At 44.9% G+C, this 15,235-nt stretch overlaps 1 protein-coding gene across 11 annotated transcripts in view; it reads right to left on the bottom strand.

Moving 5' to 3' along the window:
• The window catches only part of celf2 (cugbp, Elav-like family member 2), a 303,877-nt gene that overhangs the window by 11,614 nt on the left and 277,028 nt on the right, over positions 1-15,235 (bottom strand). For 9 of the 11 annotated variants that reach the window (XM_069908438.1, XM_069908434.1, XM_069908428.1 and 6 more), the window contains 3 exons: positions 9,729-9,764; positions 8,378-8,494; positions 4,493-4,672 (listed from right to left, as the gene is read on the bottom strand). In XM_069908438.1, coding sequence (XP_069764539.1) covers positions 4,493-4,672; positions 8,378-8,494; positions 9,729-9,764 — 333 coding nt within the window. The remainder of the gene's footprint in view (positions 1-4,492; positions 4,673-8,377; positions 8,495-9,728; positions 9,765-15,235) is intronic. The other 2 variants (XM_069908430.1, XM_069908439.1) reach the window with 2 other exon arrangements.

The raw sequence follows: 15,235 nt of genomic DNA, 5'->3' as shown, positions 1-15,235 counted from the left end.
TGTTCACAATATATTACCAATTTAACATTCATTACCAATATCTTTCAATGCTGATTTAACATCAATAGAAAGCGAGACCAATGTTTCAACACTGAGAGCAGCGGGAGGTCGGTGGGAAGGTTTAGAGGGGAACTGCACTGAAGAATGAGCTTGTTACAATTCTGCGTACACACAAAGCACATTGGCAAAAAAACGAGTTGCTGGGGGAACTCAGCAGGACGGGCGGCATCTGTAGAGGGATGCGCAGAAACAAAGGGTCTCAAGCTGAAACATCGACCACCTAATCCCTCCCCGCCTTGCCTTCAGAGGTGCTCCTTGACCTGCTGAGTTCCTCCAGTGGATTGTTTTATGCTCCAAATTCTGTAGTCTTTTGTGTTAAATGCGTTAAAGTAGAGGAAAAAAAAAATTATGCATTTGCAATGGGCTAGAACTCTTACCCTGAACAAGAGAAAGGGAACATTCAGAAGTGAAACATGAACAATTGTCTAAGTTTGGCCAATACCAATGAATCATGGATTATCATCCTGCAAATCCGTCTATCACTGCTTCCTGCTTCAAAACAATGTGAACCTCGACCATCAGTTGAACCATCTCAATTCTAACGAAGAATCTTAGACTTAACTGTTAACTCTTCTATCTTTCTTTCCACAGATATCCAACCTCTGAGAGTTTCGAAGATTTCTTGTTTTTATTTTTATTGTTTTTTTCTTATTTTCTTATTTTTTAAATTTTTCTTTCCACAGAGATCCAACCTCTGAGAGTTTCGAAGATTTCTTGTTTTCATTTCAGGCTTGCAGAATCTGCACCTTATTTTTTTTCCCCCATTAATACTTTCAGGATCCAGCTACAACCCTGAATTGTTACCAGCAATATCAAGTCAAAGCCTCAAGTTTTAGTTGGGAAGTTAAGATTGATAGATTTAATTCCCAGCCAAACAATTCATTTTGCAGAGAGAAGACAGGTTTGGAAGAGGTTTGATTAACATTTTGCTAGATGTTTCGTAAGTGTGGATCAGTTATTGGTAGACATGACCCCAGCCGTGGTTTCTCTCTCCTTAGAACATGGAACACTAGGGCACAATACAGGCCCTTTGGGTCTTGATGTTCTGCCGACCCATACAGTCCTTAAAAAATAGTACTGAACCCTCCCTACTACCTAATCCTCTATTTTACTTCCATCCATGTTTCAGTCTCCACCACCATCCCTGGCAAGGCATTTCAGGCACCTACACCTCTCTGTCCAAAAAAAGCTTACCCTTGATTACTCCCCTAAACTTCCTCCCTTCATTTTGTACATGTGTCCTCTGGTGTTTGCTGATTCTGCCCTGGGAAAAAGGCGCTGGCTGTCCACCCTATCTAAGCCTCTCATCTTGTAGACCTCTATTAAGTCTCCCCTCATCCATCTTCACTCCAAAGGGAAAAGTCCTAGCTCTCATAAGGCTTATTTTCCAATCCAGGTAACATCCTGGTAAATCTCCTCTGCAACCTCTCCATAGCTTCCACATCCTTCCTGTAATGAGGTGACCAGAACTGAACACAATACTCTTAAGTATCATCTCACCAGAGATTTGTAGAGTTGCAACATGACCTCGCTACTCTTGAACTCAATTCCCCTGTGAATGAAGCCCATAGGCCTTCATAACTATCCTATCAACCAAGCAATGTATGGATTTGGACCCCACGGTCCCTCTGTTCATCCACACTCTTAAGTAACTGACCATTAACTATCTGTTTTGGATTTGGATGAATTTGGAAACTGAGAGCCAATCATTCTGCCACAGTTCTCTTTCAGATTTATTGTTCGAGAACATTCATGACATCACATACAACTCCGAGACTCTTTTTCCTGTGGGTAAGGCAGAATTACCACCTCATCTTCCGTCTGGGTACCCTTCAACCAGATGGCATTAATTACAACTTCTCTGGTTTCCGCGAAACCCCCCTCCTCCCCATCTTCAAACCCCTGTCTCCTTTCCTCTAGTTCTATATCTCTCTCTTCCCCTTTCCCTCTCTCTTCTTTTGCTGAACTAAAACCAATTCTCACCTTTTCTCTTATATCCAATTAACCATATAACAATTACAGCACGGAAACAGGCCAATTTGGCCCTTCTAGTCCGCACGGATCCAAGTACCCTCCTCTAATCCCACTTTCCAGTACCCTGCCCATATCCCTCCATCCCCTCCCATCAATATACTTATCCAACTCTTTCTTAAATGACAAAATTGACCCGGCCTCCACCACCTTTCCCAGAACCCCATTCCACACAGTAACCACTCTCTGAGTAAAGAAGTTCCCCCTCATGTTACTCCTAAACTTTTGCCCATCAACTCTCAACCCGTGACCTCCTGTATCCATCTCTCCTACTCTCAATGGGAAAACCCTTTCCACTTCAACTCTATCTATCTCTCTCATTATCTTAAACACCTCTATCAAATCCCCTCTCAGCCTTCTACGTTCCAAGGAATAAAGACCTAATTTGCTCAATCTTTCCTTGTATTCCAGATCCTGAAACCCAGGCAACATTTTTGTAAATCTTCTCTGCACTCTCTCTATCTTGTTAATATCCTTCCTATAAATCGGTGAACAGAACTGCACACAGTTCTCACCCTTGCCTTGTACAGTTTCACCATTACTTCCCAACTCTTATATTCTATGCACTGATTTATATAGGCAAGCATTCTAAAGGCCTGTCCACATGCGCTCCTACCTTCAGGGAACAATGCACTGTTATCCTAGATCTTTCTGCTCCACTGCATCCTTCAACACCCTCCCATTTACCACATATGTCTTGCTTTAATTATTCTTTCCAAAATGAAGCACCTCACACTTATCAGCATTAAACTCCATCTGCCATCTTTCTGCCCACTCCTCTAAGCAGTTTAAATCCCTCTGTAATCTTTGAAAACCCTCTTCATCATCCACAATTCCCCCTATTTTAGTATCATCTGCTCATTTACTAATCCAATTTACCGCCCCATCCTCCAGATCATTAATATATATGACAAACAGCAATGGTTCCAATACTGAACCCTGAGGTACACCGTTTGTCACCGGCCTCCATCCTGACAAACTACTCTCTGGCACCTTCTTTCCAGCCACCGTTGAATCCATTTGACTATCTCCAAATGAATACCCAAGGACTTAGCCTTCCTAACTAACCTCCCATGAGGAACCTTATCGAAGGCCTTACTGAAGTTATTGAAGGCCTTACTGAAGTTATCTAAGACCTTTTGTCTGTTTGTCTCCCCCTTACCATTTTCTCCCCAGTCTATTCAGACACCTGCCTGCTTTTTGCTTCTACCTTGAAGAAGGGCTCAGGCCTGAAATGTCAGCGATATATCTTTATTTCCTATGGACACTGTACAATGGGCCGAGTTCCTCCGGCGTTTACTGTGTGTTTTAATTCCATTTTAAAGCCTTTTGGCCCAAATGCATAGTCTCCTCTGGTGGACGGATAAAGAAGTCACAGTTGGGGAAGTGCAAATATTTTGATGGGATTAAACCCTGTAGGTTAGAGCCTCACAGGCAAAGGGTGTCAGGGACTTGGAAACAACTCTACCAGTAACAGTGCGTTATTTGGAAAGGGTGAGATTGCTAACTGAACTCCTTCAAGGTTTCATCATTTCCACTGCTCTCTGAAAAAAACCACGAGGACTGTACTTCACAGAGCTCAGTATTCCTCTTTCTTTTGCCTGTTATTTTTGTTCAGTTCCTTGCACCTCTCTCCTTCCTTCCCTGTGCTTTCCAAATACATTTGGGGTAGCATAGTTGGTGCGATGCTATTACAGTGTCAGTGACCCTGGTTCGAATCCAGCGTTGTCTGTAAGGAGTTTATATGTTCTCGTGTCTGCATGGGTTTCCGCGGGTGCTACGATTCCCTCCCACCCTTCTAAACATATGGGGGTTGTAGGTTAATTGGGTGTATTTGGGCAGCATGGGCTTGTGGGCGGAAGGGTCTGTTACTGTGCTGTATGTCTGTATATTGTACATTGTGATATCAGTACTTCATGTGACAGACCTATTACGTGTTCCTGATACTGATGAAGCTTCAAGCCCACAGCTTGTTGTTGAATGTTATGGCAGAGACATTTTTTTCATTGAATCTTTTTTAAAATTTAGACCTTTTGACCCACGAGTCCAATTACACCCACGATATGTTTGAAGGGTGGGATGAAACCAGAGCACCCAGAAACCCACACAGATACTGGGAGAACATGCAAACTCCTTACCGAAAGCACCAGATTTGAATTCTGGTCCCAATTGCTGGCGCTGCAACAGTGTTCCGCTAACCATGAAAGACGTCAATCAGCCCATCCCAGTGAATCTGACCAGTCCCAACTCTTTTGAACTTGTCCTGAAACGCCCTCCCATTCGATACGATCCTCGAAGCCACCCGACACTGATCGCCCCTGCCATTTCGCTTGGATAATGCAGATCCAGCGTTTCAAGCCCGAAGCAAGGAAGAGGTAAGGGGTAGGCGACGTAAACTTACCCTCCTTCTGGCTGCCTGCAGCACTCTGTTGCTGGAGCAAGCTCTGGCTGTACAACGTGGGCAGTGCCGCTGCCGCGTACTGCTGGATTCCTGAGTAGGCCTGTGTCAGGGCGTCCATGGTGCCAGCCGAACCGTTTGTCAAGCCAGTCGCTCCGAGTCCACCATTAAGCGCCGCCATACCTGAGAGCATTTGAGCAACTTTACATCAAACCGACAATAAAGAAAAAAAATTGTACTCACTCAATAGTTGCTTATAGAAGGGGCTGCCCTCTCCTATTCCCAGATAAAGGCTTGCACCGTTTAACTCTTAGTCATGCAACATGCAACTGACTTGGAATCGTCATGGAGCTGTGTGCTGAGAGGATGGATGGTGTGAACAGCGTACTTGCATTCCAAAGATGTTTACCCACACTCAACAAAAGCAATAGTGACTGATCATGAAAGGAATGTGTGGAATATGCTTCTGTTAAATTCACTGTAAATAGGGAATGTATAATAGGGAAAGCAGCAGCTTTCAGACAAAGATGGCCCATTTTCCATTCTGGATGCATTCCCTGCAGTTCAATTAATGGATTAATTGCGATTCAGTAATCATTCTGTTAATTTCCTGAATCTGATCCCTGATCATCTCCTTCTCTAAACAAGCTTTCTTAAAAGGGAAATAATGCCAAAGCAAGCAAACGTTCGATGTTAAAGAGGTGAAGACATCTCCAATGAGACGTTCAAGGAGATCGAAGTATCTCATGATAGGTTCGTTGGAGGCAGATTTGGTGGAGGTTTCTCGATCAAAAGGAAGCTGTGGTTGAGGTGCTGTGTGTGAACTACAGAATTGGCTTTATCATCAAGAGTGCATGGTATAAAAGGGGTTGCAGCAAAATGGATAGGCAATTAGCAAGGTCATGGGAAAGAGGACGTAGCTGTGGAAGGCTGCCTTGGTGACTGGAGCGGACAGTCAAGCCCCTCAGGATTGTTACAAGTAGCACTGCTTTTGACATGCAGTAACCGCCCCCCCCCCCCCCCCCCCCCCCTTCCCACCGGTATCTGGCACCTGTGGGGATTGGTAGATGCTGGATCAGTGAATTTACCGGTTTCTTGAGTCTGTGGTGTGTTGCAAGATTGGGGAAATAGGGGCAAGGTGTGCCATTTTTAAAAAAAAATCTATTTATTTTCCATGATTTTTTTGGCAGTTACTGGATAACAGGGGTTTCATTGGATATTAGGCTCACAATTTCCAAATCTGCGGATCCCAGGGAACTTGCAGATCCCACTGTGATAAGAATAATAGATTTCAGAGTCAGGGATAGGCTGACGGAGAGGGGGCAGACGAAATTTAATGCTGTAGAAATGTTTTGTGTTACATTTTGGCTGGAGGAATAAAACAAGGCAATATTAACTGGAGTGCAGGCTTCTAAATGGGGTGCCAAAGCTGTTCACAGGGGCACTGGCAGTAGAGATGTTGTTGCAGAGTGCCAGGAACCCAGGTTTGATCCTTGCCTCGGGCATTGCCTGCCTGGAGTTTGCACACTCTCCCTGACACTGCATCTGGATCCCAGGGCATTGCAGAAACGTGCTGGAGGATCGCAGCATCTGTGGGAGGAGAACAGGTAATCCTCGGGAAGGACCCCAGCCCCAGAACGTCGGCTCTCTTTTACTTCCTGCGGATGTTGCATGACCTGCTGAGATCCCCCAGCACTTTCTGTGTTTTTACGATGGGGAAGGAAATGTTGGGGGCAGAGGTTGTAAGGACAACTGGTTGTGGAAAGGGATTGCTCGGAGGCCTTCTCTGGGCCAAATAGCCTTTTCTATGTGGTAAGAAAATAATTCATTGAAAGTGGAAGGGCAGGTTGAAAAAGCACCTGGGGTCCTGGACATGAATTACAAGGAGGAGGAAGCTATGGTGAATCTTTATAAAACACAAGTTCATCCATAAGTGTTGCTGAGTTCTGGATAGGTGTAGAGGCTTCAAAGGGGATGCAAGAGAGGTTTATCACAAATATTTCAGGGGTGTGGTCATACTTTGGAAGCTGAGGTTGTTCTTCTTGGAACAGCTTGTAAATGTGAGAGTCATTTACAATCAAGGAACAAACTGTGGGACGTCAAATGAATGTGAATGGGAAAAGAATAAAAGGTGATCTGAGGAACATAAACAATCTTTTTATGCATTGACTTCATTGGAGTCTGGAGCACCCTCCCCCGTTGTAATGGAGGAGACAGGTTCGGCAGTGAGCTTCAAAAGGCAGATGGGCTTCATGGGGCATGGGGGAGACAGACAAGCTGGACTGTGCTCACAAGGAGCTGGAATGGACTCGCTGGACCAAATGCCCCCTATAATTCTGTGCCAGTTGAAGACAACTGATGGCATTGTATTTTCTGCAGTGGAGATTTAGGATGTTGCCTGGGTTGGAGCCATTCAGTTAAGAGGAGACACTGGAGAGGGTCAATCTGTTCTCCCAGGACCAGAGGAAGTTTTCTTGAGGGATACAAAATTATGAGGGGTACAGAGAGGGTAGAAAACCATTACCCTGATCAGAGGTCGACAGAGATTTTGGATCTTGGTTAAAGGATTGAAGATAATGGGTAAAGCCTGAGGGGGCAGTTGAAGCATTCACTGACAGCATTTAGGAATCTTGATGAGCACTTGGAGTTGTCTAGGCAGAGAGCGCTAATGGGCCAAGCGCTGTAAGATGGGGGCTGGATACAGAATGGGTCCACAGTGTGGTTGTGGGGGCAAATGGCCAGCTTCCGTGTCATTCCATCCTGTGGCTCTTCTTGCTGCAGGCAGGAGAAACTTTGCCACAGGACGATGGGCTTGATAGAGATAAACTGGGGCTCTACCCTCAAGGGGGTGGCTTGACGGCTGCCCTCATAGCTCAGTGATTCTTCTCGTGCGGGAGTGTAGCCTCCACATGACACCTTCCCCAAAGTTTTCAATCAGTGTAGAAGAGCAGAGGGTCCAAATCCATATATCTCTCAAGGTGGCCACACAGGTGATAGGAGAGATAAGGAGGCCTATGGGATGCTAAGCTTCATTAGTTGGGGGATTGAGTTCAAGATTCGAGGGGTCATTCTCTGGTGAGACCACACTTAAGAGTTTTGTGTTTAGTTCTAGAAGGAAGCTTTGGAAAGAGAGCAGAAGAGATGTTGCCTGGATTGGAAAATGTCTTATGAGGCAATTAGCAGCTGGGACTTTTCTCTTTGGAGTGAAGAAGGAGGAGAGGTGACTTAATAGAAGTCTACAAGACTGGGAGAGGCATAGGTAGGATGGATACCCATTATCTTTTTTATCCCCCAGGGCGAGAACAGCAGACACCAGAGGACATCTGTACAAAGTGAAGGGAGGAAAGTTTAGGGGCGACATTAGGGGTAAGTTTTTTTTTTAGAGAGTTATAGGTATGGAATGCATGACCTGGAACATAAGGGGCATTTAAGAAACTCCTATACAGGCACATGGATGAAATGAAGAAGGGAGGGTTTTCTTATTTTTTTGGTAAGTCAGCACAACGTTGAGGGCTGACGGGCCTGTACTGTCTGTAGTGTTCTATCTATCGTCTACTGTATGTTCTATGTTTAGAGCTCTGCAATTTTTCAGACAATGCCACAGCAGCTCTGTAATGAAAAAGAGCTGAAGTCTACCTGTATCAGGAATAAGACACCACTTTCAGCCCTTCAGGTTGAATGCCGATGGTCAAAATGGCACAAAGGTTAAGGGTCCTTTGAAAGAAAATGAAAATGCTTGAAAACATTGAGGTGAGTTTCTGAAATGGGTCTCCCTGAACAGTGGATGGCAGTGTGGACCACATTAAACCACAGACTGATCCCCTTCCTTTATCCCATCCCTCCCCACCCCATCACAAACTAGTCGCCCCCACCCCGCGTGTACTGTACCTGCCAATGCATTAATGTTATTTAACCCAACCGTGGCTCCGGCCAGACCCTGGAGCGTTCCCAGGGAAGTCAAGGAATTCATGGCTGCACCAGCACCAGAATTATTTGTTCCTGCTACTGGAGGGTGGAAGTCGCACATAGGAAAGAAGATAGGACACAGTTACCGCTGCACCTCACGGGGAAAGGTACATAAATAACCTGCGCCCTGACTGTCCCAGGCAGTTCATCAGACAGTTGGATTGGCTGCAGGGGAGGATGGATGAAGGGGTGGGGGGGGGGGGATCAGTGGAGTTCGAGAGGAATGGGAAGCAGGAGGAGGCAGTCAGCAAGGCACATGGAGGTTGGAGCAGGCCATGGGATGGAGAAGTGGGCAAAAAGAAAACTTGGCAAAAGGACCACTGATGAACAGCAGGAGATCACAAAAGTCCCACTTCTGTCTTCAGAAAACTGGTCCTATGGCTTCCCAAACAAGGTGGCGTTTACCCTGAGACGCAAGAGCAGAATTTCCTGATTGGGGCTGCAATCTGCGATTTCATTTTTGGGAAAACAGCTGACAAATGAAACCTGTCCTGCCCCACCCCTCCACTTCCTTTCCGCCCAGTCCTTCCCCTCAAAAAAGGGTGGTTTTGCAACAAGCTTCCCCTTCGTTAACAGCACTGGATTTCATCTTCAATGCTGTAAAACAACCAAAGCCGCTTCCCGGGAGTGTTATCAAAAATGAAAGTCTGGAGTCCTGTTTTAAAAGTTTTAGACGTGTCTTAGGAGGGTGAGAAAGAGAGATGAAGAGGCTGTTTCAAACCTTAAAGGACCTTGTCTGGGTCAGGACAGCCCATTTTAGAACAGAGGAAATTAGTTAAACGACCATAGACTATTCTGCCAAGTGCCGTTCCCCACATTAGTCCCAACATTACCCTTCGCTATAAAAACGTACAAAATTTGTGTAATATCTTAACCTATTAATCGATCTCCCATGGTGCTGAATGCCTCCAGTGCTGAGAAGAAGCAAGACTAATTTGGAAAAGCTTCCCCCCTCCCCCCCATTACAAAAAAAAGTCAGGCAGTAAACAAAGGAAGTCAAGTTTGGACTTCAGGTGGAACGGGTGGGAGGGTGGGCTGGACTGTTATTGTAAATTCATTCCATCTATGAGGAAATCTGCACTCCCTTCAGTAACTAGTTACGGAATGTAATCGAGTGATCCGACCAGATCTGTTTATACGCACACAGCTCCCAATCTAAATGTTAACTGTGGAATTCATACTGTAAAGACGTTGATGGGGTATTTAATCTGGAGCAGATTATTTGTTAGTGCATACTGTTTCAAAAATCAATAGTAATTTATAAAATACATACCAGACATTGACTGCTGACTGCTGTTGCCCCATTGCACTGTGGGAACAAACGTAAAATCATTCACGCACAAACGCAGACTGGTTCTACCTTGTGTACTAAATCAGAACTTACAAAACAGCCGATTGTCAGCTCTGTGGCTTCTATTGCTGTGACTTTCTCAAACCCCGTCGCTGTGCACCCTCAGGAGGTCCATCTAGCCACTCCGGTCCACAAGAACATCACTGTTAAGCTGCGTATTGCTTGCGTTATTCAAGGGCTAGTTCCAGTAAATATGTCTGGGGTACAACCTACACTTTCCACTGTCAACTGAGGACTCCATACCCCCAAGAAACTCTTCAGTTAGTCTGAATCAGAATTTATTGACATGAACATGCCACAAAATTAATTGTTTTGCAGCAGTATCTCAGTGAAAACATTTCTATAAACCATCTTATCAAATAAATTTTTTAAAATGGTGCAAGAAAAAGTCAGATTCAGGCGGTTTCTGTGGTTCATTGATCATTCAGGAATCTGATAGAAGAGGGGAAGATGCCGTCCTTGCGCTGCTGAGTGCTCGTCTACAGGCTCTTGTACCTTTTCAACGATGGTAGCAGAGTGAAGAGGGCATGACCTGGGTGGTGGGGGTCCTCGACGGAGTGAAGTCTGGTGCCCATGATGTCGCAGGTTGGGTTAACAACTCTCTGGAGTTTATTCTTGCCCTGAGCATTGGCACCTCTGTACCAGATGGTGATGCCACCAGCCAGAATGCTCTCCACCATACACCCCTAGAGGTTTTCGAGAGTCTTTGGTGATGTACCGAATCTTCCCAAACTCCTTACAAATTGTAGATGCTGGCGAGCCTTCTTCGTGGTTGCGTCGACATGGAAGCTCCAGGACGATCCTCAGAGATGCTGACACCCAGGAACCTGGAGTTCTTGACCCTCTCCACTGCTGAGCCTTCGACGAAGACTGGTTCGTGTTCTCCTGGCCAATAACTTATTAGTGCCAATGAAGGTGGAAAGGACACAGAGCCTGAAGCCCAGGATGATTATAGTCACCCCTCATACTCTCGCACCTGAATCAAATATCTGTGGATCTGAGGCCTATGCTTTAGTTTGGCACGCGAGGCCTCAGAGCAGAACTGAAGCAGTGCGGCAAATGCACAGCGGCCGCCCTGAGGTGAAGTTCAGGCACTGGCGGATGCGAGAGATGGCTTTTGAACAAAAGCTCCTTCTGCCTTGGCCCACATTCACAAACAAATAGCTCATTTTCTCTGATATCTGGTGGAAATTTGTGTGTGAAAATTAGCTGCGAAATGTGACCATTTCACAAGAATTCTTTGAAGTACAATAAATACTCCAAGTTTTTTTTACATTTCCCAAGTTTGCATTTCTCACCCACTGACACTCTGGTCTCAGTTCATAGCACCACCTGAAGACCGAAGATCTGCCTACATGATTAACGCAGCACTTTCTTTGGCACTAACTCCAAATGTGTATATTTATCCAGCCTTTTGTACTTCTAATCTATTTTTCTGTCTCAAGGCATAGTTGCTCTTGTAGTTCATGGTGCTGACCGTGACTACTGCAGCAGTGAGAATTCTTTATACATATGTTGTAATACTCCTGGAATTCAAACAACTGGCAAAATAAAATTGTGGAAAATAAATGGGTAAAAAATATGGGTTTGAAATTGGTGTGCCTCGCCACTCATTCTCCATTCACGCCACATGCAGTCTCAAGCAACCGGGAATTTCACTTATCTGGCATCTGCCAATCCCATTAAGTGCTGGATGACCAAGGGTTTTAACGTAACAATCAACCCACATACTCAGTTATTTGAGTTCAAGTTGAACCTGGAACTTCACAATTCCACACACCTCTACCTGTTTCGATTAGGAAGGCGAGTTTAGCCATCATTTCTGATTCAGGCTGTTACTGAGTGATTTCTGCTGGGAAATTTGATGTTCGGCATGAACCATAGTTGGGGGTTCAAGAGGCGTATGTCTATAGCCAAGTCCCCTGCCACCTTTCCTCATAAGACACGTTCTTTAATCCAGGCAACATCCTAAAGAATATCCTTTGCACCCTCTCTAAATCCTTCCAATCGTGAGGCAACCAGAACTGAACACAATATTCCAAGCGTGGTCTAACCCGAGTTTTATAGAGCTGCAACATTACCTCATGGTTCCTGAACTCAAAAACCCCCACAACTAATGAAGACCAACACAGCGTACGCCTTCTTAACCATCCGATCAACCTGTGCAGCAACTTTGAGAGATCTATGGACCCCAAGACCCCTTTGCATTGAACCTTCTGCCATTGGCCATGTGGCCGTAATTTAAGGAATGCAGAATGAAGAGTCATAAATCATACAACCTGTGAACAAGCCTTTAGTCACTGAGTCCATGCCAACCATCATTAATCTTATTCCATTTTGTTTTTCCCACAATTCCTCTGTTTCCCCCCAGCTTCCATCAATTACCAATGTACTAGGGGCAACTTGTAACAAGGTCAAGGTCATTATCATTCTCTGGTTCGGAGTACAGGTTGGACCTCTTTAATCAGCGACGTTGGGACCTAAACATTGCTGGACCACACAAAATGGCAGAAAATAGAAATTGACCCCTCAGGGAACACGAACTAGCACCATCTTCTGCTCCTCTTGATCTCTTGGATAACATCATGAAGCGCTAAAATACAGCTGAATATAAGAAATGAACAGGACTATATGACCAAAACACTCAGCTGTAACAGTGTAAACAGATTTTGGCGCATTAGTGCTAACAGTTCCGTCCTGGTGGCAGATTCAAAACATGCCGGACAACAGAAGGATTATCTGTGTATGTGCGCGCGCGCGCACACACACACACACACACACACACACACACACACACACACACACACACACACACACAACACAGCAATTAATAATCACATATACATATAAAGACATAATATAAAATTAATTTACCCACAGCACTTAATAGCCTGAATACGCCTGAGATTGTCTGATCTCAGAAGCTAAGCAGGCTCAGCCCTGGCCAGTACTTAGAGGGGAGGCTGCCTGGGAACACCAGATGCTGGAGGTTTCTGTGAGGGGCGCTGGACAAAGTGGAAACTCTCTGTCTGCCTTTCGGTAGACAAAAGTGAAAGAATTTCATACACGTTGCATTCTAAATGTAGTATCACGTGACAATAATGGAACCTTTAGCTGTTACCTTTTTTTTGGAATTATTTACTCGGTGACAAGTTATTGTTCATCAATCTTTCTTACAAGCTATTTCCCAGCCTGGCAGTCCTGATTTTGATACCCCTATACCTTCTACCTGATGGCAATTGGTGACAGATACCGTTCCTCCTTTACCCATCTGTCTAAATGATGGGATGGACGAGGCTACCAGAGGCAAGGAGGAAGTAAAAGTGAAAATTGGACTGCTGATCCGAGCAGAAGCCTGAAGCAAACCTGCGTTATATCCAGCACTGTGACTGCTGTCTCCCGGTCTTATCAGATGACAGTGACACCTGACAGATCAATAACACTGAATGGAGCCAGTTGTGCAGCATGGTAGAATCTACTGACAGTTACACAATGGAAAGATGTTTTGTGGAAGGACATTGCCTTCCCAGGTGTTAATTCAACAGAATCACACAGCCTCAGGAGCCCATATGTCTTGAGTTTTGAAAACGTCTCCAGTGAGATTTCTATTGATCGTTGATGGGCTTACATTCTGACCCTTCATTTGTACTGAAGATTCCTTACACCTGGTCAAAAGAGATAACTTCTTGCAAGTGTCCAATAATGCACAGATGTTATTAGGCTCTGGTGATCAGAGGGAGGATTTCTCCACACCACCCCCCCCCCACCCACCCACCCACCAATTGCCCATCCCGATCTGCCCTGATGAAAAGAGCTGAAAGAACACTCAGGGCTGTTGGAAGATCATCAGCTTGATGACATGCACGCTTCACCACCCACCTCCCCCACCATCGTAAGGAAAAAGACTCAAGAATAAGATCGTGCACCACCAGATTCAAGGAAAGTTTTCCCACCGTTATCAGACTCAGGAATGAACCCCAAAGGGGAAAAATGATGTGGCTTTTTGCTCCAATCCCTCTTTGTAACTGCACTTTGGTTCTGTGTCTTACTTGTTGGACCATGTACGAGATGCTGACGGGTCTGGTTGCTTGGTATATGTGGCAATAAAGTGGGACTTTTGATATGCCATAAAGTTGTTCGCCTTCTAGCAATAGTGAGATGTGAGTGAGGGATAGACATGGAAAATCTGTCGATTTCCATGGATCGTTAAACATAATACCAATGTGCGTGGGGTGGGGGGGAAATTATTCCAGGGAGGAAGCGGCGCTTACAGGTGGTGGTAATGAAACAATGCAAGTGAAGTTCAGGAGGGTTCTGTACAGGGCTTGAGATTGGTTCCTTAATGGATTCAGGCTAATTGATCATGTAGATGTGTCTTTGTATTTGGCTTGTCTGAATGTAGGTAATTGCCTGAAGTCAAAATTTCAGTGTACTTAAACTTCTTATGGACATGTTGATAAACTCTTATGCTATTCCCGAACTAGGGGTAAGAATGGAAATATAAGCCAGAAAATACAAGCCTTAAGAACACACACATGTCAACAATATGTCAGAATCTAATTTGGAGATATAGCACGGTGACAGGCCTTTCTGGATCACGAGCCCACGCTGCCCAGATATCAGTGAACTTATTAATCTCGTACAGCTTTGAGTTTCCTTCGGGAGGAAACTGGAACACCCAGGTCACGGGGAGAATGTACAAACTCCTTACAGACCCTCGTGGATTCAAACCCAGGTCGCTGTAATAGCGTTGCACTAACCGCCACACGAAGGGTCAGATTCAACTAGGTCTTGTGATCTTCAGAGCTCCAGTTAGTTAGCGCAGGCACCTGAGGCCCAAGGGCACATGGGAAAGCCAGGCGAGATTGACAAAAGTTGTACATTGACAACTAATCTCATGGATCAACTTCAATGATTTAAGAAATGTTTTGATGTACCCTGCTTAAATTCTGATTTCTCCTGCCTTGTCAGCAATGACAACGTGGAGCGTAGAAGCTCTGCTATTTACTGGATTCAGAGCTTAATTTTAAAGGCTCATCTGAAGTATCGCAATTCCAACATTAAAACACTCCCTCATTTGAGCCAAGTTTTTTTTAAACCTTGGTTATGAGTTCAAATTCCGCAGTGAGATGTGAACTTGTGAAACTCTAACTGGTGAGTGTGTTTCCAAAGCTGACGTAACTAAGTGAGTGGAAAAGTAGTTTCCTATTAGTGTAAAGATGCATTTTTAAAAATAAATATTACAGTAAAAGTTCTGAAATCTGGACCGCTCAGGGATTGGGCTGGTCAGGATTTTCCAGATTCTCGGGCAGTACATTCGTGGCGCATACATAATGCACGCACTCATACAAGGCATGCACGCAAAACCCCAAATTTTTCTAGAAGTTTGGATTCTCAGGTGGTCTGGATTTCAGGTGAGAGTTTTCAAG

Source organism: Narcine bancroftii, chromosome 13 (genome assembly GCF_036971445.1).
Source record: "Narcine bancroftii isolate sNarBan1 chromosome 13, sNarBan1.hap1, whole genome shotgun sequence".
Lineage (NCBI taxonomy): Eukaryota > Metazoa > Chordata > Chondrichthyes > Torpediniformes > Narcinidae > Narcine > Narcine bancroftii.
This window is presented reverse-complemented; position numbering and strand designations above follow the sequence as displayed.